At 34.0% G+C, this 23,005-nt stretch overlaps 1 protein-coding gene across 11 annotated transcripts in view; it reads left to right on the top strand.

The window, feature by feature from the left end:
- The window catches only part of PHC3 (polyhomeotic homolog 3), a 72,622-nt gene that overhangs the window by 23,867 nt on the left and 25,750 nt on the right, over window positions 1-23,005 (top strand). For 7 of the 11 annotated variants that reach the window (XR_004901274.1, XM_036017674.1, XM_036017670.1 and 4 more), the window contains 7 exons: window positions 1,246-1,341; window positions 7,650-7,896; window positions 8,389-8,517; window positions 12,909-13,780; window positions 14,068-14,115; window positions 18,231-18,381; window positions 21,291-21,541. Coding sequence is in view for 10 of the 11 variants with exons in the window: in XM_036017674.1 (XP_035873567.1) it covers window positions 1,246-1,341; window positions 7,650-7,896; window positions 8,389-8,517; window positions 12,909-13,780; window positions 14,068-14,115; window positions 18,231-18,381; window positions 21,291-21,541 (1,794 nt within the window). In the remaining variant the exon portion in view is untranslated. The remainder of the gene's footprint in view (window positions 1-1,245; window positions 1,342-7,649; window positions 7,897-8,388; window positions 8,518-12,908; window positions 13,781-14,067; window positions 14,116-18,230; window positions 18,382-21,290; window positions 21,542-23,005) is intronic. The other 4 variants (XM_036017675.1, XM_028503950.2, XM_036017673.1 and 1 more) reach the window with 4 other exon arrangements.

Below are 23,005 nucleotides of genomic sequence, written 5' to 3'. Positions count from 1 at the left end.
CAAAGAAAGTTTCCCATTTCTAACAGGAAGCAATGACATGACCCACTTTTTTATTACAGATTATTCAGTAGACATTGCTATATTTGTTTTTTTCCCCACCATGAGCTCGTATTTAATTAATAACATGCTTCAAAATTAGGTTGACTCACTTGAAATGGTTCTAATTTGACTATTTTTGACTCCTTAGAAGTTTCATATGGTTCAAGCTAAATAGAGTATCTTCTTTATAGGTTTAGTACTTTCAGCTGTTTGTACTGGAAATTAACTTCTCATGAAGTTATAGTTTGTTGTGTAACTTACTTAAATTTAATATACTATAAAGAACTGAAGTTTAAAAGATCCCCTTAATCAGTAATTTTAATTTAACCAGGAATGGTTTTGAGGAACTAAATAACTCAATGCAATTTTGAAGTAGACTATTTACACATTCTTGGAAACAACTGTCATAATTTACTAAGTTGGATCGGATAATTTCTGAGTGGATTGTATTACCTTTTTAAGTTAATGGCATTATCTTTCAATATTGAGAAAAGCAGCTGAAAAGAAATGGTGGTTAATAGTAAATAAATCAAGTATGTCTTTCCTTCCTTTATTATTATTAATGTTTGATGTGAACCTTTTTCTGCAGACTGTTTTGTTGTTGAATTTTGACATGTTTTGGCATTTATATTTAGAATGAACTTTTCTTTGCAGATGGTTTTAAAATCAAGAGCAACCTAGGTTTGCTCTGTAGATCCTACGTAGCTGAGTGAAAGAAATCGTGTAGTATATCGCATAGTTACCTTCTGTGGTGAAGAAGAATGGAAAGGCTTTTGGGGGTTTCTTGTTGTGTTTTTCACTTTAATTTGTGTTCAGGAGTAGGGACTATGGTTGTCTCTTGAAACTTACATTTTAGGAATCCTGCCTCAGGAGTTTTGAATTGGGAAAATTTTAAGTATAATAGCTTATTTGGAGCAAAATTTGGTATGAGGATTGCATATTACCTAAATACATATTCTTTTTTGTGCACTGATTTATTTTTCTACTCATCAGAATCATGCACTGTTTCAAAAATGTTTATGATTTTTTTAAGTTCTCTATTACCAGAAATTTCTGTGTCGTGTAAAACCCTTTTGCTTAGGAGGCAGTCCTAAACTGCATTGTCTTTCTGTCACAAATTTCGGTCTCCCTTGCCTGCTATACATTGTGTGTGAGACATGTTCTTTTGTCTTAGGGTATTTTTTTTTGGTTTTTCTGTCTGTACAGCTGATTTTCACACCCGCTACCACTGTGGCTGCTGTACAGTCTGACATTCCTGTTGTCTCGTCGTCATCATCTTCCTGTCAGTCTGCAGCTACTCAGGTGAGCTTGTCTAGCTTTGTAATGTGGAACGAGGTCCAGATCTTCAGCTTAAAGATAGACATGCATTTGTGTTTAAATTACTGATGGTTTCAGTGCTCTTTGTCATACATTTCAGATTGAAATTTAATAAAATGTGATAAGAACTTCAAGAAACTTTTCTTCTACAGAAATTATAATACCATTAAACACGGATATTTAGGTTATTTGACAATAGTGAAAATGAGTTTTTACTACGACTGTGTTTTATTGTAAAGCAGATTTCTTATTTGTGAGATATATTCTTTTGTATAGATTCCCTTGCAAGCAGTTATGTAATAACTAAATCAAGAAGGATTTTAAGATTAAAAATAAATTGGGTGAATTTTAAATTTAAAAAATTGAGTAGGATATTACTTTTTTTGGTATTATGGAAGAGTGAACTGTAACTTTCTCCTTACATTATTCACAAAAATAAAATAGAATTTTGACTTAACAGCTAAAACTACAAAATGCACAGAAGAAAACTTAGGGAATATCCTTACAACTCTAGGGTGACAAAACTTTCTTAGGTCACGAAAAGCATTAATTATAAAAGAAATTGAATTGGACTTCATGAAAATTGAAAACTGTTTTTCAAAAGACATTGTTAGAAAAATGAAGAGGGAAGCCACAGACTAAGGGAAAGTGTTCACAATATGAATATCTGACAAAGGACTTTTACTCAGAATATGCAAAGTATGCTTACAACTCAATAAATAATAGTATCATGGGGAAAAGATGTGAACACTTCATAAAAGAAAATATGCAAAAGGCCAACAAGCACATGAAAAAGTGCTCAACACCATTAATCATTATAGAAATGCAGATCAAACCACAGTGGATATCACTACACACCCAGTAGAATGGCTGAAATGAAGGAGACTGGTGAGAATGGGAAGCAGCCATATTCTCATACATTGCTGGTGAGAGTGAAATTGGTAGGACCACTTTGCAAAACAGCTTGTCGGTTCCTTACAAAGTTAAACATATGTTTAACATGTAACCCAGCAGTTCCACTTCTAGATGTTTACTGTGAGAGATCTGAAAATATGTATCCACATAAAGATATGTAAATTAATATTTATAGCAAGTTTATTCAGAATAGCCCCAAACTGGAAACTCAGTGTTCTTTAACTAGTGAATGGATAAATAAATTGTGAGATATTACTCAGGAAAAAAAAAACTACTGATGCATCTCAGGAACATTGTAATTAGCAAAAGAAGCCAGACACCAGAGAGTACATACTCTGATTCCATTTGTATGAAATGAAAGTCCTGAACAGGTAAAACTAGTCTATTGTGAAGAAAATCAGATTGGTGGTACCTGGGGCAGAAGGTGGAGCAGAGTGACTGGGAAGGGGCATGAGTGAGCTTTCTGGGTGATGGTGGTGTTCTGTATCTTGACTGGAGTGGTGGTAACATGTTGTATACAGGTGTCAAGACTCATTGAACTGGTTCATTCATTTTACTCTATGTAAGTTATACCTCAGTAAGGTTGGTAAAAATGAATTAGTAAATTTCTTAATTTACTACTTAATTGTATGATATCATTTAGATATTTTTCCATAGAAATTGGTATATCATAGGATCATCCTTGGCTTCTTATTTTTAATTTAATAGTCTTAGTCTTCTGGTAAAAAGCAAAAAATTTGATGATAATAATATTTGACCCTCTTTACATATTTTGTTTAATAATAAAGAACAATTTAATATATTAGCATATAAATATGTTGATCAATTAAAGTTAAGTTTTTCCTCGTGTGCTCTGTGACCCTGCACAATTCCTGAGCTCTGTTGAACTTTAGTTTTCATATTTATAAAATGAGACCTTTGTCTTTGTTAACTTTAAGGTTTAAAAAGCACAAATAAAGGAAAGTGGCATGGAGCTAAGAGTGACATTGCTATTCAGGTTATGTGCTTGAAATCCTGCATGGACTTCAGTTCAACTCCCACTTCCATTATTTACTAGTTTTATGGCTTCAGGCAAGTTACCAAAACTCTCTAATAGTCATACATACTTTCAGGGTGTGTTGAAGACTGAGTAATGTGTATGTTTAGTGTCTAGAACATTATAGGCACTCATTAGTACTTTTTTTGCAAGAGGGGATGGAAAGACTTGGGTCCACATTCTGACTTAAGCAACAGTTGCCAGCCTTGTTATTTGCCAGTTGATTGATTTTGAATAAGGTCATAGTATAACATAATGTTTATGAGTTTGGACTCTGAATCCAAACTCTCTGGGTTCAAGTACATATCCTACCACCTTCTCATTGGATACCCTTAATCTCTTGCCTCCATTTCAACAATATAAAATAAAATAAATATTTATAAAATAATTATAACGTTGATTTCATAGAATTGTAGTGAGGATTAAATATGTTAAGTGAAAAACAGAACAATGTCTGATACATAGTTAGCACTCATATTAAATGTTAGCTTTTATTATTACCTTTGTTAAACCTCAGTTTCTTCTCTGTAAACCAGAAGTGATAGCTCAGAGTTGTTACAAGGAATAAAGGAAACAATGATCATAAAGTATTTAGCATACTGCCTAGCATACTTAGTATCAGATTACTAATTATCATTAGTATCAGATTACTAATTACTACTTTTGTTATACTGGGTCCGACAGAAGTAATGCCTGCTTGTGTGTGGTCGGTAGGGTATGTGCATGCCTTGCACGAGATGGACAGCAATGTGAACATTCCACCTAAAATGTCATATGGTGTGCTTGAGTATGATATTGTGTTTATGTGGGATGGATTACAGAATTACATACTTAAGACTGTGTAATAAAAGATTTTGTAATGGAAAAGGGCAGTGTTTGTGCTGGACCCTGTATATTTTCTAAAGATGAGTCACAAATTTGGTTCTTAGCTTTGAAGGTGCTAATAGTGAAGAGAGAAACAATCATTTAAAGGGTTTACAGTTTCCAGGGTAAAGTAAATGAGTTAGGAAAATACAACGAACATGCTTTTTTGAGCACAGTTTGTCTTGTGGGTTTTTACGGAGAAAACATCTTACAGTCCATTTAATAGTATAATGAGCACAGTAAAGTAGTTTATGAAAGTGGCTTCAGTTTAATGTGATGCAGGCACATGGTTCAGTGATAATATGACTTAATTCAAGGATAGATCTTCAGGAACCTTCAGGAATTTCTCTACAAATGTTTTTCTCTGCTATGCTTTTGAAATGCAGTTTATCAAGCTGACAATGGGAAGTGATGCTAATACTTTGAATATACCAGTGATAACTTTTGAAAAATTTATGCTCTACTGTTAATTTTAAAACTTATATTTTTAGTTTTTAAAATAGTGTAATTGAGAAATACCAAATTTCAAGTTTAATACTCTTTGAGTGATGGAAGTCAGTATAACAATAATTTTTTTAGCATTAAAATTTATAGCACACTGAAAAAAATGAGAAATTTGAAATATTTTACCCTTATATACTATTTAAAATGCTCCATCCCTTCCCTATACTATGTAAAATATATTTTTTTAATTTAGAAAAATCTCGTTTTCAGAAAGATATGATAGGACTAAGAGTATATTTATGGAAAAGGAAGAAATCTTTCTTATTTACTTACTTACCAGAGAATGCTGTGGGAACCGAGAGGAAAACAGCCCTTGGGATTTAAAACCTAGAAACTCAGCTCTACTGCCAGCCATGTGACTTCATCTCCTACTTTCCTCATATGCAACAAAGAGATTCACACAGTATTTCTTAAATTCAAATTGAGAAATTGGTATGAGAATATTTGGGTAATCCACTGTAAAGTGTGAAATTAGCTAAAGGCTTCAGGTGACATTTAGACTTTTTCAAAAGTCAGAAAGTTTTCATAATTTGATCATAGGAAAGGTTTAGATGAAATGAAAGTTGGATATCACTGTGCCCTAATATTCTTTTGAGAAAGGGTGTGTTCTCTTCAAAAGTGAAGCTCTATCTAGGAAAGCTGAAAATGTAATCTTCCTATTAATAGCTAAATTAACTTTGTAATATACTTTAGAAGTATAGCTTACATGTTTGAAATTTATTGTAAATATTTAAATGAAGATGACCAAAGATATTATAGCCATAGTCTAAAATTTATCTACTCATATAAATAATATATGAATATATGTACACACACATAGTTTCTTCCAGAATTCCAGAAAGCAGAAGGAAAATTAAAGGAGTATATGATTCTATAGAAATGGACTGCTACACGTTTTAGGATTCATTGTGTCAAATCTTCATTTACACTTTTGAATATATATTCAAAAACATATTTGAATATATATGCTTTTCATATGAAGGAAAGTTTTCAGATTTTCAAGTTTTTAAGATTTTAATATGTCCCCACTACATATTTGTTGAGATTTTTTGGTAGACTATGAATAGGTTTTAGTGTTAGCCTAAGAAAACCATAAATAGAACTAAATGCAGAAACATAGCCAGGTAATACATATTTGAGAATCAGATACAAGAGAATACCTCACACTGTGGAGTTTCTGTTATGTCTGCAGCACAGAGCTGTGCGGAGCACAAAAGTGAATGTCAGAGATGAGAGCCTGCCAGCCAGAGTCCCAGTATTTCACACAGACATGAGTAATCATAAAATAAGCTAGACATTAGTCAGTGCTAAGGCCAGTACGATCCATATTCTATGGGAAAGCATTACACAGGGGAGGGGAAATTATTTCTAACCAGGGTCTTTGGGAGAGTGAGTGGGATTTTTACTGGGGCTTGAAGGAGCATTCAGGAAGAATGGCATTTGAGCAAGAGGAGCTTGAGCAAGGGTTCTATTGAAGGGAAGCATAAGGTAGTTTGGAAACGGGTGAGTAAAACAGTTTGGCTAGAATTATGAGTATTGTGGACTACACTGGTGGAAACGTGGGGCTTGAAGTGGTTTGGGCCTTGACTTTGAAGGGCTTTGAGTGGCAAGCTGAGAAGTCTGGATTTTAGCATATTTTATTTTTGCATTAATTTCAATAATACAGTAGTTTTTACTCCACTTACATTGCTATGAAATATTTGACAAAAATCAGAGAAGATGCTTCCTATGGTCTGACTTAGAAGATTCTTTCAATAGCTTAGAATAGAACTGAGGAAAACGTCCACTTCCTGAGGTAAACATTTGTTTAGCACCTGCTATTGGCTGAACACCGCATTTGGCACCTGGTAAAAGAGAGTGTAGTCTTTGGGCATCAATTAGTGATATAGTTGTAGAGACAGAACACACAAAACCAAAGAACATTCATAAAGCAGCAGTATATCCTTTGCTTTGTCAGCTTAGAATCTCTTTCATTTCAGTGTCCCTCCCAGGGCTAGTGCTGGTGTAAGTGGATTTGGTGCATTCATGCCAGATGGTCAAAAACTTTGGCAGCTATTGGAGAGGTGTGTTCTGCCTGGCTGTTTGGGAATGTTACAAACCTCCTGTGATTGTAACTGGGATGATCCTTGCCACCGTCCAGACTGGCAGTATGTTTAGAATAGTGCTAGGTATAGACAGGAGCCACACAGAAACCATTGCAAGGCCATGCACAGTCTTTTCAGATCGTGAGGTCAGGTTCTCAAAAGCAGGTGAGTGTTCCATAGAACAACAACAAAAATCCAAGTCATCTTTTAAAAGGAGTTCATGGGGAATGATTTTCATAATTATCATGGTGGGATAGGTGGCTTGATGAATTAGTTTTCTTATTAGATTAGTGTTCTCTTATCTCTATAGAGCTGGTAACTTTTTTGTTATCTCTTATCTTTATTAAGACAGCAATATTATATCCACATTCTCCTAATTATGTAAGTTTATGAGATACTTGTAACCTTAAAATGTTTCGCAATCCTGGCATGGAGCAGTCAGACTGAGGTTGAAGGAATTGCTCTTTCGTCCTCACACACCTTGGGCTCCCCGATCTCTGCAACTTTCCTCAAATTTTCCCCTTTACCTGGAACGACCTTCCTCTTTCTCCTTCTCTTTGGCTGTCTCCAAGCTGGTAATAATTTTAAAATGCAGTTCATTGCAGAGTAATTTACTCATAGTTCACTGTTCATATATGTATTACATTTTCATTTAGTTTTTAATGATTCTTTTTCTTAATGTTTTTTCTTAAAATGTCACTTAATATTTAAGATTCGATTGCTTAGAGTAATAACTCCCTTTCAAGATGTATCAGTTGCTTCAAGACCTTGGAACTTTATGTATGAAAAGCATAATAGAAATGCGGTGTCATTGTTGTTATAAGGTTGATGATTACTGTGTCAATTAATACCATCTATTTCCTCCATCTTTTTTGTTATGTGGTTTTTAGGTTCAGAATTTAACATTACGCAGCCAGAAGTTGGGTGTGCTGTCTAGCTCACAGAATGGTCCTCCAAAAAGCACTAGTCAAACTCAGTCATTGACAATTTGTCATAACAAAACAACAGTGACCAGTTCTAAAATCAGCCAGCGAGATCCCTCTCCAGAAAATAATAGGAAAGGAGAAAGCCCAAGTCTGGAGTCGAGAAGCACCGCTGTCACCCGGACATCAAGTATTCACCAGTTAATAGCACCAGGTGGGATAAGACTTTTGTTGAAAGTAATTACAGTTTTCATCTTCTTAGCAGGCAGAGCAAAACAAAAGATGTCCATTACTTGAATAAGAATGACACTTTTAAAGCATTTTAAAATGTGGGTTTCATCAGTTGAAAAAGAATATCTCAATATTGTAGCTTGAAAAAAGAGAAATCAAAAGAGCCCAACAGCTAAAACAATTTATAATAATAAAACAGGTTTATTTTCTCAGTTGACTTTTAACTAACATCTTCATTATGTGCTGCTCTCTCATTATAGCAGTAAGACCTTTTAGTTTAGAAGCAAGATTTGTCTTCAGTTCATTTGGTGTGCTTTAATGGAACAAAATCAAAAGCCTTTTAGAGAGCAAGGTTTTTTTTGTTGTTTAAGATTGTCATTAATGGGAGGGATTTATCACTTTCCAAAAATAAGGATTATGCACAATTATTTACTGTACCATGTTGCTTTTTTTGGTCTCGGATTTCATCTCCAAGAGGAAGGTGTCAGGGAATCAACTAAGTCATTTTCATCCTCATCAGCCTTTGAATCCCACCTGCACTTCTGCTGTCCACAGATAACCTTGAGTCACGGTTCTCATGCTGAAACTGTTGGAGCCGCCTGGAGTGAGTTTCCTTCCCATCTCTCCTCTTCATCTCAGAATTTGTCATTCTTGAGCTTTCTTTACTTCTTCATAAAATAAGGAATTACCTGCTGTCTTTAAAGTTAGCATTATTAGCTTGTGTCATTGATCACATCATTTTTACTGGCTCCTGATCTTCCTTCATAGTTACTGTATCTTTTGTCTCCTTCATGCTGGATTTTTTCCTTTGCTTCTCCAGCATACCTAGATCTCCCCTAATCTTAACCTATATGCACATGTTTTTATACCAGTATAACTGCTGTTTATTCCAAGTGTGTGTATGTCTAGACACCTCACATATGTCATTAAAAAAAAAACACCAAAACCTTTCATCCGACCTTATCAGGCAGGCGCCTTCTTTCTAATCTTTTATAACTCTGCATTACTTTTTAAAGAATCATTTTATACTACTGAAGTCTGCATTTCTCCACCTAAGCCTATTTCTCTTTTTATATTTCCTCTGTGCTAATATTGCCGATATTCTCTAAATCACCCAATCTCAAAATGTTGGAATTGTTTGATTTCCCTAGTTAGAAAGCTGTCATTACTCTGAACTTGTATAGCATTTTTGTGTTCCTTTATGGCAATTTTTCATTTATAGTTATTTATATATTACTGATCTTAACTTTTCTACTGGAGGGTGAGCTTTTTGAGGGTAGGATAATATGGAGCACTTGTGTGTCATGCACTTTACATTCATTAACTCTTTTAATCCTTTTTTCAGGTTCCCTTTTCATCCTTTGATCTTGACAGTACTAAGTTATGCCTTATTGTACTTATCTGCAGTAGGGGCACAGGAATATTTGTTGGATTAACAGTTGATTTTTTTTTCCTAATTGAATTCTGGAACTTATAGCACAGTTTTTTCTATTTGCATTAATTGGGCATTACTGCTTATAATTCTTAAATCTGGATCCTAGATAAGTATAGTCTTTGTTATAATGCATAATTAATAAATTTATTTTTAGTATAGTTAGATGTGAATTCTTTTTTATAAATATGTGCCAGGTTCTGCTGTCTGTACGGCTTGATAACAGGATTTTTATGCTGAATTGTCCATAGTATTCTGAGCCTCAAACTAGCCTCTGGCCAGTGTTGATAGGAGTCAGTGAGAAGCAGCAGCGACCTATTGTGCTTGGAATGACTGCTTGGGATAATTTTTAGTGATTCTCATAGTTTTGATAGATTATAGTAAAGGGTAAGTTAATTTTCTTCCAAAGAGAATGCTACCTTCAGAGAAACCTAGGACCTCTTTCAGGGTTAGTTCAAGCAAGGAGATCGACTTTCAGATTTTCAGTCTCCCCAGACTCCCAGTACCTTGTTCTAAGTTGACACTTATTCTTCCCCCTTGCATTGATAGTGTGATAATGTCTTTAGTTGTCTTCCTCTTATGGCCAGTATATTTTGTAGGCTAAAACTATCAGAGTTGCAGGAAAATTGCAATTCAAAATTCAGATGCTGTGTGAAGCACCAAACTCTAGCATTCTGCAGTGTTGTCTATGAGAAACAAGGTCAAATGGAACATCCTAAGACAGGAGTGTCAAACTCATTTTCATTGGGGGCCACATTAGCCTCGAGGTTACCTTCAAAGGGCCGAAATAATTTTAAGACTGTATACATGTAACTACTCCTTAACTGATAAGGAGTTGAATTGCATTTGGACTTTTTTGGCAGACATTAATTCAGTATGTAATGAAAAGCCTGTATTAGTCTGCTCTGACAGCCATAAAAAAATACCATAGACTGGGTGGTTTAAACAACAGTTCTGGAGGCTGGAAAGCCCAAGATCAAGATCTAGCAGTGTTTAGTTTTTGGTGAGAGCTCTTCCTGGCTTGCAGATGGCTGCCTCCTTAGCTGTGTCCTCACATGGCCTTTCACCTGAGGGCTAGGAGAGAGGATAGCGAGCTCTCTGGGGTCTCTTCTTACAAGGGCATTAATTCTCTTAGGTCAGGGTTCCACTTTTCTGACCTCATTTAACCTTAATTACTTCCTTAGAGGCCCTGTCACCAAATCGTCACACTAGGGCTTAGGGCTTCAACATACGAAATTTGTTGGACACATTCAGTCCATAATCGGAACTAAGACTCAGTTAGGACTTTGGGTTCTTGTGATTTCAGGCAAGTCACTTAATGCTGAAAGTTTCTTCACCTGTAATGTATTGGGTTAGTGTGGTACCTTGTCTATCTACCTCATGGGGTTGTTGTAACTATTGAATGAGGTAATATATTTAGTAATTTATAGTAATATATTATTTATAGTAATTAAAGAGTTCTACTGCATTAAGTAAGATGATGCCAATCATTAATTCTCCAGATATAATGCCACCCTGACAGTAATAAAGTATTTATTAAGATCAGACAAAAAGCATATGTTTCAGGAACACTAGAGCTTTTCTCATACAGAAGTACTGTTTTAGATAGCCTCATAATTATTCTGCAGTAGATGTGCTTATTGGTTGGACTTATGGAGTAATACACTCACTTTGATTTCTGATCTAGAATTTAATCTAGGTGAAAGGATAGACTATTAATCTGTTGAATTATCAACTCCAGAATATTAAAAAAAGATTGCTTACTTCTAGAGCACAGAATTTTTATTCCTGTAAATATAATATTCATTGTACTTAAAGAATATGCTGAATTCTAATTATAACTTAAAAGTTGAATTAAAATGGGCCTTTGCTTGTGAACAGTCTATTTCTTTATCTGTAAAAGTAGAATAATAATACCTGTCTACTTTATAGACATTCTTTTAGTACAATGGGCCATGTGAAAGTACCTTGAGCCCCTTGGAGGAAAGGCACTCTGTAGAAATCCTAGATTTTATTAAATACTCTGTGTAGAGTCTTTGTCAACACATTTATAAAGTGCTGACATAAATTTTCAGTTTTAGTTTGAAGTGCTAGTCTCATTATGTGAAAATTATTTTGTTAGATGAAATTTTAGACCTAGTCCATGAAAAAAAGTTTGTTGAACTTTCTAAACACCTCTTTTATGAGATGTTAATCAGAGTTAATTTCCTTAAAGTACCTCCCAAATATTAAATACCAACCAACAAAGTGTTTAAAAAGTTGTTAGAAGTTTTTTATAAGGCCTTTGTCACAAATGTGGTTGAATATAAAAATAGATGCAAGACAAGTTTATGGTCTTTATCCTAAAATTCTGAAATTAAAAAAATTTTTTTTGCCCTGTCTTTAAGTCTGTTTTAAATGTATATAATTTCTACATGATATTAATAGTAAGAAATCTTTTCACTTTACCTTCTAGTAAACCCTGTTTCTTTTTTACATTTATTTTTAATTACAGCTAACATACAATATTATATTAGTTTCAGGTATACAACATACTGATTATACATTTATATATAGTGAACCCAGTTTCCATTCTTATTTAGATAGGATTTCACCAGCATCTCCCTCTGGGTAAACATAAACACCAGTATGCAAAAGAGGTGTACTGATGGGGATCCTTGATTTTGTTAGTTCTTTATCTGTGTTATCCCTGTCGTGAGTGGCTCCTCTGGAGAAAACAGGTACTATCACTTACAGATTACTGTAGATTTTTTTTGTTTATTTGCTTTTTTTTTTAAGGGGGAAGGAAGTAAAACAAGATCCTTTATTTAGATACATGAATTTCTGATTGCCTTACTCTCTTTAAGCAGAATTAGTGCTCTCCTAGATTTGGAAGGGCTGCTGAAATTTCATTTCTTAGTTACAGAGGCTGTTTGACCATGCTCTAGGAGTTACACACATCTCTTTTGCTTAATTGAATTAACTTTTTATACAAATACGTTTTCTCCTCCTGGGTTAAATAATACCAACTCTTCATCTTAGCTCAATTTGGTAACTTATTTGGGAAGCTTTATAAGTACTTACATTGATGATTAGTTGGAAAAATATTTAGACATAAATTAGAAAGGATGAGACTGTTATTTTATGGATTCTAACATTGCATTGTTATGGTTTTAAAGTTTTCTTTATATATACTGTATTATACTTGTTCAGTAATAGTCCTCTTTTCCCCAAAGAAGGAATTCAAGTGGATAAACTTTCTTGAAAGTTAATACAGATATTCTGGGGACCTATAAAATTTATTAAGAATAAATCATGTGTAGATTCAGATTTATAAATTAATTGCTTTAGGCAGTTTTCTTTTGGAATTTATCACAGTACAGCTTATTTTATGAAATTTCTAGTTTTCTAAGAAAGGGATGTTAGCTATTGCATTTTTAAGTCACTCTTGTCTGGAAGACTTTTTAATAAATTTCTGATGATTATGACCTCCTGATATAAAAACTTTCCTCCTTTAAATTTATTTTAAAATTTCTCTGATATTTTTGAAATAAATACTAATTCTTATTTTTTTTCTCTCACAGCTTCATATCCTCCAATTCAGCCTCATCCTCTAATAAAACATCAGCAGATTCCTCTTCATTCATCACCTCCCAAGGTTTCCCATCATCAGCTGATATTACAACAGCAGCAACAGCAAATTCAGCCAATCACACTCCAAAATCCAACTCAAGATCCGCCCCCATCCCAGCACTGTATACCACTCCAAAACCATGGCCTTCCTCCAGCTCCCAGCAATGCCCAGTCACAGCATTGCTCACCAATTCAGAGTCATCCCCCTCCCTTAACAATGTCTCCTAGCCAGTCACAGTCAGCACAGCAGTCTGTGGTGGTATCTCCTCCACCACCTCATTCACCAAGTCAGTCTCCTACTATAATTATTCATCCACAAGCACTTATTCAGCCACACCCTCTTGTGTCATCAGCTCTCCAGCCAGGGCCAAACTTGCAGCAGTCCACTGCTAATCAGGTGCAGCCGACAGCCCCGCTGAATCTTCCATCCCATCTTCCACTTTCAGCTTCCCCTGTTGTACACATTGGCCCAGTTCAGCAGTCGGCCTTGGTGTCCCCAGGTCAGCAGATTGTGTCTCCAGCATCACACCAGCAATATTCAACCCTGCAGTCCTCTCCAATCCCAATTGCAACCCCTCCGCAAATGTCGACATCTCCTCCAGCTCAGATTCCACCACTGCCCTTGCAGTCTATGCAATCTTTACAAGTGCAGCCTGAAATTCTATCCCAGGGCCAGGTTTTGGTACAGAATGCTTTGGTGTCAGAAGAGGAGCTTCCAGCTGCAGAAGCTTTGGTCCAGTTGCCGTTTCAGACTCTTCCTCCTCCACAGACTGTAGCGGTAAACCTACAAGTACAACCACCAGCACCTGTTGATCCACCAGTGGTAAGCCCTTGGAAGCTCTTTGACTTTCTTGCTGAAATGAAAGTAAAAACTTTTCTCCTACATTATGTTATATCACTAGAGCTACATGCCTGTGAATTTAAAAAGCCTGAAATTTCCATCTCTCGGTGTCTGACAAACATGCTGTATGGGCAAAAAAAATTGCCATTTGTTGTAGTACGGTTGCATGCTTGGTAATTTGTGATGGTTATTAAAGTCCCTCGTTAATTTTATTACTATTTAAACAAATCCATCTGCTATCTTTACAGAGTTGATTTTTTTTCCCCAAGGGAATGCATTTGAACCAGTGTCATCTGCACAAAGTTTTTTCTCTTAAGGTGATTATCCTTCATAGATCCCTTCTGTTGGCTTGTATGTTCTTAAACGTATCGTTTATCTAGCTAACCTTTTTGGTCGTATGCATTCTGAAGTCCTGGGCCTCTAGGAGCTTTTGTTTCAAGAGTATGCTTGTATGTTACATTTTTTGGTAAAATTATCTTCTATAATTAAAATTGTAAAAACATTTATTGTAGGAAGGAATTCAACTTTGCAAAAAACTAATTGTAGACCATCTTTTAGAATTATTAAACTTCTGAATTTTAAATTTCTACTAAGGGAAAATATAAACTTAGAATATTTATCACTTAAAAAGTTTAAAACATCTCAGTTGATGAACTGAATACTGAGGATAAAAAATCCAGTGGGAAGAGTAAAAGTTTTGAATAAATTAGATTATGGTGAAATTTATCACAATAAATCTCTAAAGATAGTACATGTTGCCTAGAAAGGGAAATTGTCTTGAAAAATGTTTTTCCTTAAACATTCTCTAAAGGGCTTTTAAAATTTATTTAATAATTTACAGTAAAAATTGAATAAGATCTCAAAACTTTTAGGCAGAATAATCAAATTCATAATTTATAACTGAAGAAAACAGTCTTCTCAAAAGGAGGTTTATATCTTTATATAAAGACCTCAGTGAAGGGATTTTATCACTTAAAGACCAGTAACCATTTGCTCACAGAGGAAAGAAGTTTCAGAGTCTCTTTTTAATGGGAAACATTTTGGTCCTTAGGATGCAAATTTATAGGTTCTTTATTCTTGTCGTTAAAACTGACAGTAATAGGCATAGAGAGATTGAATTCCATTTCCTATTCACTTTTATTAAAGACAGAACTTAACAAAAACAACAAGCATCTGGAAGTAAGTTTGTCGTTTAATTATGTTCTTTCAATGGAGTTTTGAAGAATTTACAATAGATAGTGTAACAAAAACACAGGCTTTGAAGTGTGCAGTCCGTTCAAAGAAATCAAATTTAAATTATTTCTTTCTAGTTCAGTCTATTGGTTTTTAACAAGTAAAAAAATAAAATTTCTCTGTATTCCTTATATTTTTCTAATTGTTTTCATTAGGGTAGACTTTGCAGGAACAAATTTGGGATACAAATATCAAAAACAAAGCACTTAAATTAAAGCTAAAATATTTATGGTCTTAATTTGTTATTTTCTATTCTCTCAAAGAAGTTTTTTTTTATTTGTTACTTCATTTTTGGACTTCGTGTGTGTGTGAAAATGATAACTTTCTCTGCTGTCACTGGTATGGTTGGTCATACTTGCTGTCAATATTTCCATGTTATCTTTCTTATACCTTTCTTTGAGTACCATAGCCTATTTATTAAACTGTTTTATTTTTCTTTTATTATCTTTGACAAAATGTTTTTTATTAAATAACATTTCTTCACAAATTACCCCTTTCTTCACAATTTCCTGGTTGTTTTAAATATTTAAAGGTAGAAGGATATATTTCTTAAGAAATTTGAATTTTGAAAGATAAGTGGGAATTATCAAAGTAAAATCAGTATATTTTTAAAGAGATAATGTATGTAAAAGATGTAAAATTGAGGTTATTCATTGATGTTTGGGTATGATAAGATGTGGTGAGAGTAGATAATTTAGGACTAATCAATATTCCATGGTTTATTTAAGAAAGGGAGACAGATGGGACTAATGTACTTTATTGAGGTAAGTTTGGCAGGCATTGCTAGTTTTAGAGTAGTTGTTACGAGCTAAACAGAAATTGTGATGTGCAGTTTCCTAATTGTCCGCAAAACCTCCACTTCTTTGCTTTTTTTCAATATTTTAGTTGTTGCCTTTAGATTTTTTTATGCTGATGCTGCCAGATGTCTGTGACAGATCTGCTTTTGTCTGCTTCTTTTATTCATGAACTTATCTTGCATTTACATGGACAATTTAGAAGAATGCAGTAATGAATGAATAGTATTTTACAATACTCTTTGATGGATTATTTCAGAGTATGCTGTTTGTGTATGCCTCTTTATCTTTTACAACTCTCATTTTTAAAAAATCAGAGTTCTATACATGATCAAACTTAGATTCCTTAAAAGGTACTGTAGTAGGTGCTGGAGAAATTTGTGACAGCATTACTATTAAAGAGAGTTTAGCATTTTAAGAAAAGATGGTGATCTTTGGAGAAAAGGTAAAGTCTAAGAAAGGAATGCTACACATAGACACAATCGGACTGGTGGGTAGATCCATACTTGTCTAATGACCTCTGAATCAGTATTCCCCCCACTCCACCAAACCCAAGACATCAGCACTACAGCAAATGCCCCTCACTAGAAGGGTTCCCCCCTTTAACCTCAGGACTTTTGGGGGGATGACTTCTCCTATATTGGATATTATCTTCATTTTTTAAAAAATTATGTACAGATACTAGGGGTTATATTATTGCACATTATTGTACAGTAACAAACAACTGCTTTCACTTCTGAGGGTCCAGACACGAGTCAAGAAATCTGTTGGTGAAACAGGTTTCCAGATGCAGAGTTATGAGGAAATATTTTAAAATGTTGTCTACTTACTAGCTGATTTAGGTCACATTTCTGGATATTTGATAGAAAATTATCAGTAACAATAAGATTTTTTAAAAAGTTCAAGGCAAAAGATTTCTTAATAGAGGCTTGGAAAGTTTGTTTGTTTGTTTGTTTGTTTTTAACTATCACCATGGTTAGATACAGTCTGGTTATTCTGTTTCCAGAAATCTTGATCATTTTTGTATCTAATTTTATGTACTTCAAATCAAACTCTATCAATAATTTGATTAAAAATATATACAATATTACAAATAACAAAGTTTTTTGTTGAAAGATTTTTGTTTTAACATTTATTAGAAATATTCATCAGTTTAGGTAAATAATCTTAAAAACTCACAAGCTATGTACATTTAAGTAAAAGCTTTGTACAAAAAAGAAGGGAGATGAACTGCTTTGTGGCTTTTTAAAAAACCTATATTTAAAAAACAATGGTTAAATAAATAATGATGATGAATTAAAATACCTGTGTCAGTCCTTAGAAGCAGATTTTGAAAATTCAGTCTTAGTTCTGGCTGGTGTGGCTTAGTGGATTGAGTGCTGGCCTGAGAACCAAAGGGTTACTGGTTCGATTCCCATTCCGGGCACATGTCTGGGTTGCAGGCCAGGTCCCCAGTAGGGGGAGCGTGAGAGGCAACCACACACTGATGTTTCTCTCCCTCTTTCTCTCTCCCTTCTCCTCTCTAAAAATAGATAAATAAAATTAAAAAAAAATAAAATCAGTTTTAATGTTATTGAAAAATTAATAACAAGTTATATTTTGTTGTATGATTCCTTCTCTGGGTGCTTTTGAATCAGTGTTTAAGTATAATCTTTACTATTGAATAATAAGATAAGGTAAAGACTTAAAACTTTATTATAGACCAGTATTAAAGAACTAAAATTAATGTATCAAATGGGTTAGGATGGTGTGTGTGTGTGTGTGTGTGTGTGTGTGTGTGTGTGTTATTTCAAGGACAGATATTTTCTGTTTACCTGATATTTGCTTATAAAAAAACCCATTAGATTATTGAGTAGATCAGAAGATTAAAGAAAGATGTAATTATATGCATACCTTTTTTGTAGGTACTCAGATAACTTTTTATAACTTAATCTTTCACATAAATATAATAAAGAGCCTAGGGTATAGTCCTTTAGGCAGTACATTTCCTGATGTAGTACGTGTCATTTTAGAGACTTAGTATGCTTGTGAAAAATAGTATCTTTTTTGACTTACCACAATTAGAAGTTAACAAGTAATAGCAAATTCCCAAAATAGAGTATATAAAATCAAAACATTTCTTTTAATTCTCAAAATTAAAAATATGTCTTAACTTGGCTGTCACCTTTTTGGAAGCTTTAGTCATTTGTAAGAAAGATACTGATCTACAACTTGCTTATGGTGAAATGTTGTCAATTACTTGTAAAAGTTCATTTTCAAAGTTTTCTTTTCAAACTATAAAATAATCATTTTGCCTTGTTTCAAATTTCGAAACACTTGGAATTTATTTTTTTAATGAAGTTAAGAACAGCTTATTAAATATATTTTTTAGCAACCTTTTAAGGCGGTGTGGTTTGTCATTGCAGGTGTATCAAGTAGAAGATGTGTGTGAAGAAGAAATGCCAGAGGAGTCAGACGAATGTGTCCGGATGGACAGGACCCCACCGCCACCCACACTGTCCCCGGCAGCTATCACCGTGGGGAGAGAAGATCTGACTTCTGAACATCCTTTGTTAGGTAAGGAAATAGCTCAGTTGGGGGGAATTTTTTATTAAGTAAATGTTGGTAATGGCAAAGTGTCCCCCACCTTCACTATAGATGGTATTAGACTATTTTGTGTATGTAACTGATTGTAGTAAAACATATGTTAGAATTAAAGATCTTTTTTGAAGAGGAACAATTAGAACAATTCGTGAGGAACCACCCAAATGAAAAACATATTGTAGCTTCCTAATTTTTATTGGTTTGCTATAGATATGTCTCATATGATCAGATTCATGTGTCAAGCTATTTCTAGTTTAAAAATTGGAATAAGCGAAAGTTCTGTCAAAAGATTTCAATTATACTCTCCCCAAATCACAAAGCATTCTAAGTCATATCTGGCATTCCTTATAATTGCTTGTAATCTAGACCCAATAAATGCTTTTAAAAGTGTTTTCTCCCATATAGTACTTAAATTAAGTCTCACTGATTCTTACTAGAGATGGATTAAAAAATTTTTGAGCTTAAGCATTGAAATTCTTATTCACTACTTGCGAGCTACTTTTAAGTTGAACTAAATCTTTTGTATTCTCCTCACAATATCAAAGTGACTATGAACTCTAGATATTTTACTAAAACATCAGTATGATCTGTAAGCCCAATGTCTTAGACCTAAAAGAGATACATTGTGTTAGGTTTTTTTTTAAAAAAAAATTATGAACATTATATTTAGGTTAGGGGCTGGCAAATGCTTATGCTTTAAATCTTTTCTGCCTCCTGTTTTTGTGTGGTCCATAAGCTAAGGATAGTTTTGAAGTTTTTGAATGGTTTAAACAAATCAAAAGCAGAATAATATTTCATGCCATGTGAAGATTATATGAAATATAAATTCCATCGTCCTTTAATAAAGTTCTCTGCAATGCAGTTTCGTTCATTTGTTCAAATATTATCTGTGGCTGTTTTTGTGCTATCGCAGCAAAGATGAGTAGTTGCAAAGCTCATATTGTCCTTTATAGAAGGTTTGTTTACCCCTGACCCTGGTAATATCAATGTTGGTTCAGGCTTTGCTGTAAGTATTCTGTCCTATTGACTATATCTTGGTCCTTGTGGTCAGTGCAGGGAAGAAGAACCACTCTAACAGGTGTGAAAGTGAACCTTAATGGGCCACTGACTTTTGCCCTTTCTTTACTTCAACATGCCACATCTCTAACCCTTCCATTATCTCCAACTTTCATTCCATGCTGCAGATGTGCCTCTGGAAAGCATAGAATAGGGAAACCAGTTTTCTTCCAATTTTTCCCCCTCCTGCAAAATAGAAAATGCTTAGTCAATAAAATTATATAAAATATTTAAGACGGTTTAATGTTATTGTCTTTGTATATTCAAAGCAATACTTCAAAAGACAGATTTAAGAAAATCTTAACTATAGTATGAAATCTTTTTATATTTGGTACACTAAAAGTGGATTTATGTTGCTGTAGATTTTCTGGAATTTTGGCTTAAAGGCAGAAATAGAAGTTTACAGTAATTGGGTAATAACCTTGCATCATGACTAATTTAATTACTAATGAGTATTACTAATGGTACTCAAAGGAAATTGTAAAATATTTGAAGTATTGGAACACAGGGATATCTTCACACATGAGGCAGGGAATGTAGTTTGCGATCCTGTCAAGCTTATCCCTCTGGCTAAAATTGTCTAAGGACAATGTAGACTTTGGATCTTCCTATAATTTATTTCATGCTTATTATTCGTTTTTGTATATGAAGGGGAAAGCAGGCAGGGTTGATATTTAGAATAACTCTCATCAAATCATGGAATAAACTGACCTGCAAAATAGAGGCATTTGTTTCCATCTAGGATTCAGTTTTCATAAATATCTGTTCTATTAAAATTTTCCTCAGCTATCCATACTCATTGGTATTCTTAGCTGTCAGCTGGTTTCATCTTTCCACCTTAACACAGGCAGTAAAGGTTTGGTGCCACCAAATGGATCAATAGGGAAAGTCTCTGTGATCACAGGCTGTCAGGGCTATCTTACTGTGGTCTTCCAGAGTTCGCAAGGGAGGAAACGCAGTGATCCAGCCCAACATTCTGCAGTTGCCTAGTAGTGCAGTGTTCCCCAAACTGACACATACAGGGCTGCTGAAGAGCTTAAAAAAAGAGAACATTTGTGCTCTCTTTGGATTTGGATTAGCCTTACTGCTTGATTAGACCTGTGTAGTTCATTAAAACATTATTTATTCTATGTAGTTTATGGTCCTTTTTATTTAAGCATACTTTCGAAGTACTTTTATTCCACCATACCATTTGGAATATATAAACAGTAACATAGGGAATTTTATATCTGTGTAGCTTAACATTTTTGAAAAAGCAGCCATTTTTGTATTCTTTTTAAAAAAAGATTATTTATTTATTTATTTTTAGAGAGAGAGGAAGGGAGGGAGAAAAGTGAGAGAAGAAAGAAACATCAGTGGGAGAGAGAAGTGTCATTGTGAAAGAAAAGCATTAATGGGTTGCCTCTTGCATGCACCCGGACAGGGGACTGAACATGCAATCCAGGCGTGTACCCTGTCTGGGAATTGAATCAGCGACATTTCGCTTTGCAGGATGACACCCAACCAACTGAGCCACATGGGCCAAGGCAGTAATTATTCTTAGGTTGACATTCTAAAACATACTCATGGTTTATGGGGCAGTTCTTTTTAACCATGACTAGAATGATAACTAAATAAATTACGCCCCCTTCTTCTGTAAAGTGGGGATAATAGTAGTTTTTATCTCAAAAGGTTATTTTGCAAGTTAAATGAGATAATAAATATAGTTTTTAGAATGATTTTTTGAGCACCAGAGAGTAACTATTATTATGGTTATTAATGATTATTTTAAAATTTTCTTTTATGTTTTGCCTGGGCTAAAATTTAAGAAATGATTTTTTTTTCAGAGCAAGTGGAATTACCTGCTGTGGCATCAGTCAGCGCTTCAGTAATTAAATCGCCTTCAGATCCTTCACATGTTTCTGTTCCTCCTCCTCCACTTTTACTTCCAGCTGCTACCACAAGGAGTAATAGTGCATCTGTGCCCAGTAGCATTCCCAGTATAGAAAACAAACCTCCACAGGCCATTGTTAAACCACAGATCTTGACACATGTCATCGAAGGCTTTGTGATTCAGGAGGGATTGGAGCCATTTCCTGTAAGTAACAAGGAAATTTATTTATTTTTTAAAATTCATGTAACATTTTTTAAATTTAGTCTGTAATTCTCTAATAAAAAGCTTGTAATTTTATTTCAAAAAAGTTGTCACTCTTTTATCTAGAATTTATCTCTTTATATATATATATCAGTATATATTCCAAATATACTTCTAGAATTTTATACTATATATTTAGATGTATAAACTAAGGAGGAAAACTTGAGTATGTAAAGATCCCAGTTTGTAATTTTTAGAGAAAGGTAATTGGAAGGTTATTTCAATGAAATAAACTTTCTTATTTTTTCTTTTTAAGGGAACTGAAATGACAAAGTATTTTTTAAATTGTATTTCTTGTATCATGTAATACTTTGTAAACTTTAACTTGGGTATAGAAAATAACTTCCCGATGACCTAATCCTTCTCAAGTTACCAAGTTGATGGTTTTTAATTAGCAAATAGATACTCTAATTATTCTGTTTTTAAAAAGTTCTCACCCAAGGATATGTTTGTTTATTTTAGAGAGAGAAAGTGAGGGGGAGGGAGGGAGTACATCGATGTGAGAGAAATATCAATTGGTTGCCTCCTGTGTACGCACCCTGAAATATTCTCATTATTCTTAAATCTCAGCCTTCAGTCAGATTTTTAAAAGTGCTTTAAAATGTTCACCTGGAAGTATCTATCACTAAAAGTCTTATAATTTGAGACTAGCTGTGTATTTTATATGATACTATCTATAGGTGAACAGTTTCCTTAGAAAATAAATAGGAGTGGCGAAAATAAAACAACAACAACAACAACAATAGTTTATTTTCAGGGTCTTTGAATCATCTGATTTTTGAAATTCATGGGTAGGGAAGATATGTGTTGTGATAGTTGGTTGCCTAATCAGTTGCTTTGTTTTCAGTTTACCATGTTTGTGTTAAACTTGGATCTCTTATAAGAAACCCAGTGTAGTGAGTGGAGGCCCAGTCATTTCTCCGTACTCCTCAGTGTTTCGATCCTGACTCTTACCTTTATGAAGTCGCTCAGTCTTTTTGATCTTCATTTGCTCTTCCGGCAAGTGGAGATGAGACTTGACTTTTAGGGTTAAGGTTGTTGTAAGGATTAAATATACATAAATTGTTCTGTGTAGTACCTGGCACTTAGTAGGCATAGTTGTTATTATTATCAATTATTACTAGTGACAGTTACAATATTTTTTAAGATTACAAAAAAAAGAAAAATTTGGGAAACATACAGAAAAATCCCCACTAATACCATAATGTGTATGTTTATATATATATTTTTTTATATGATCAAGATTGTTATTATACATATAGTTTTGCTCCTTTCACTTTCAAGATATACTATGTTGAGCATTTATTTTCTCATATGATTAATAGTACTTTGGAAACATTTTGAAAGGTTACATGATATTCTACTTTATCTACAACCATAATATATGTAATCCTTCCATTATTATTG

Source organism: Phyllostomus discolor, chromosome 2, assembly GCF_004126475.2.
Source record: "Phyllostomus discolor isolate MPI-MPIP mPhyDis1 chromosome 2, mPhyDis1.pri.v3, whole genome shotgun sequence".
NCBI classification, from domain to species: domain Eukaryota; kingdom Metazoa; phylum Chordata; class Mammalia; order Chiroptera; family Phyllostomidae; genus Phyllostomus; species Phyllostomus discolor.
Note: the sequence above shows the minus strand (reverse complement) of the source record. Positions and strands in the feature narration are given on the sequence as shown.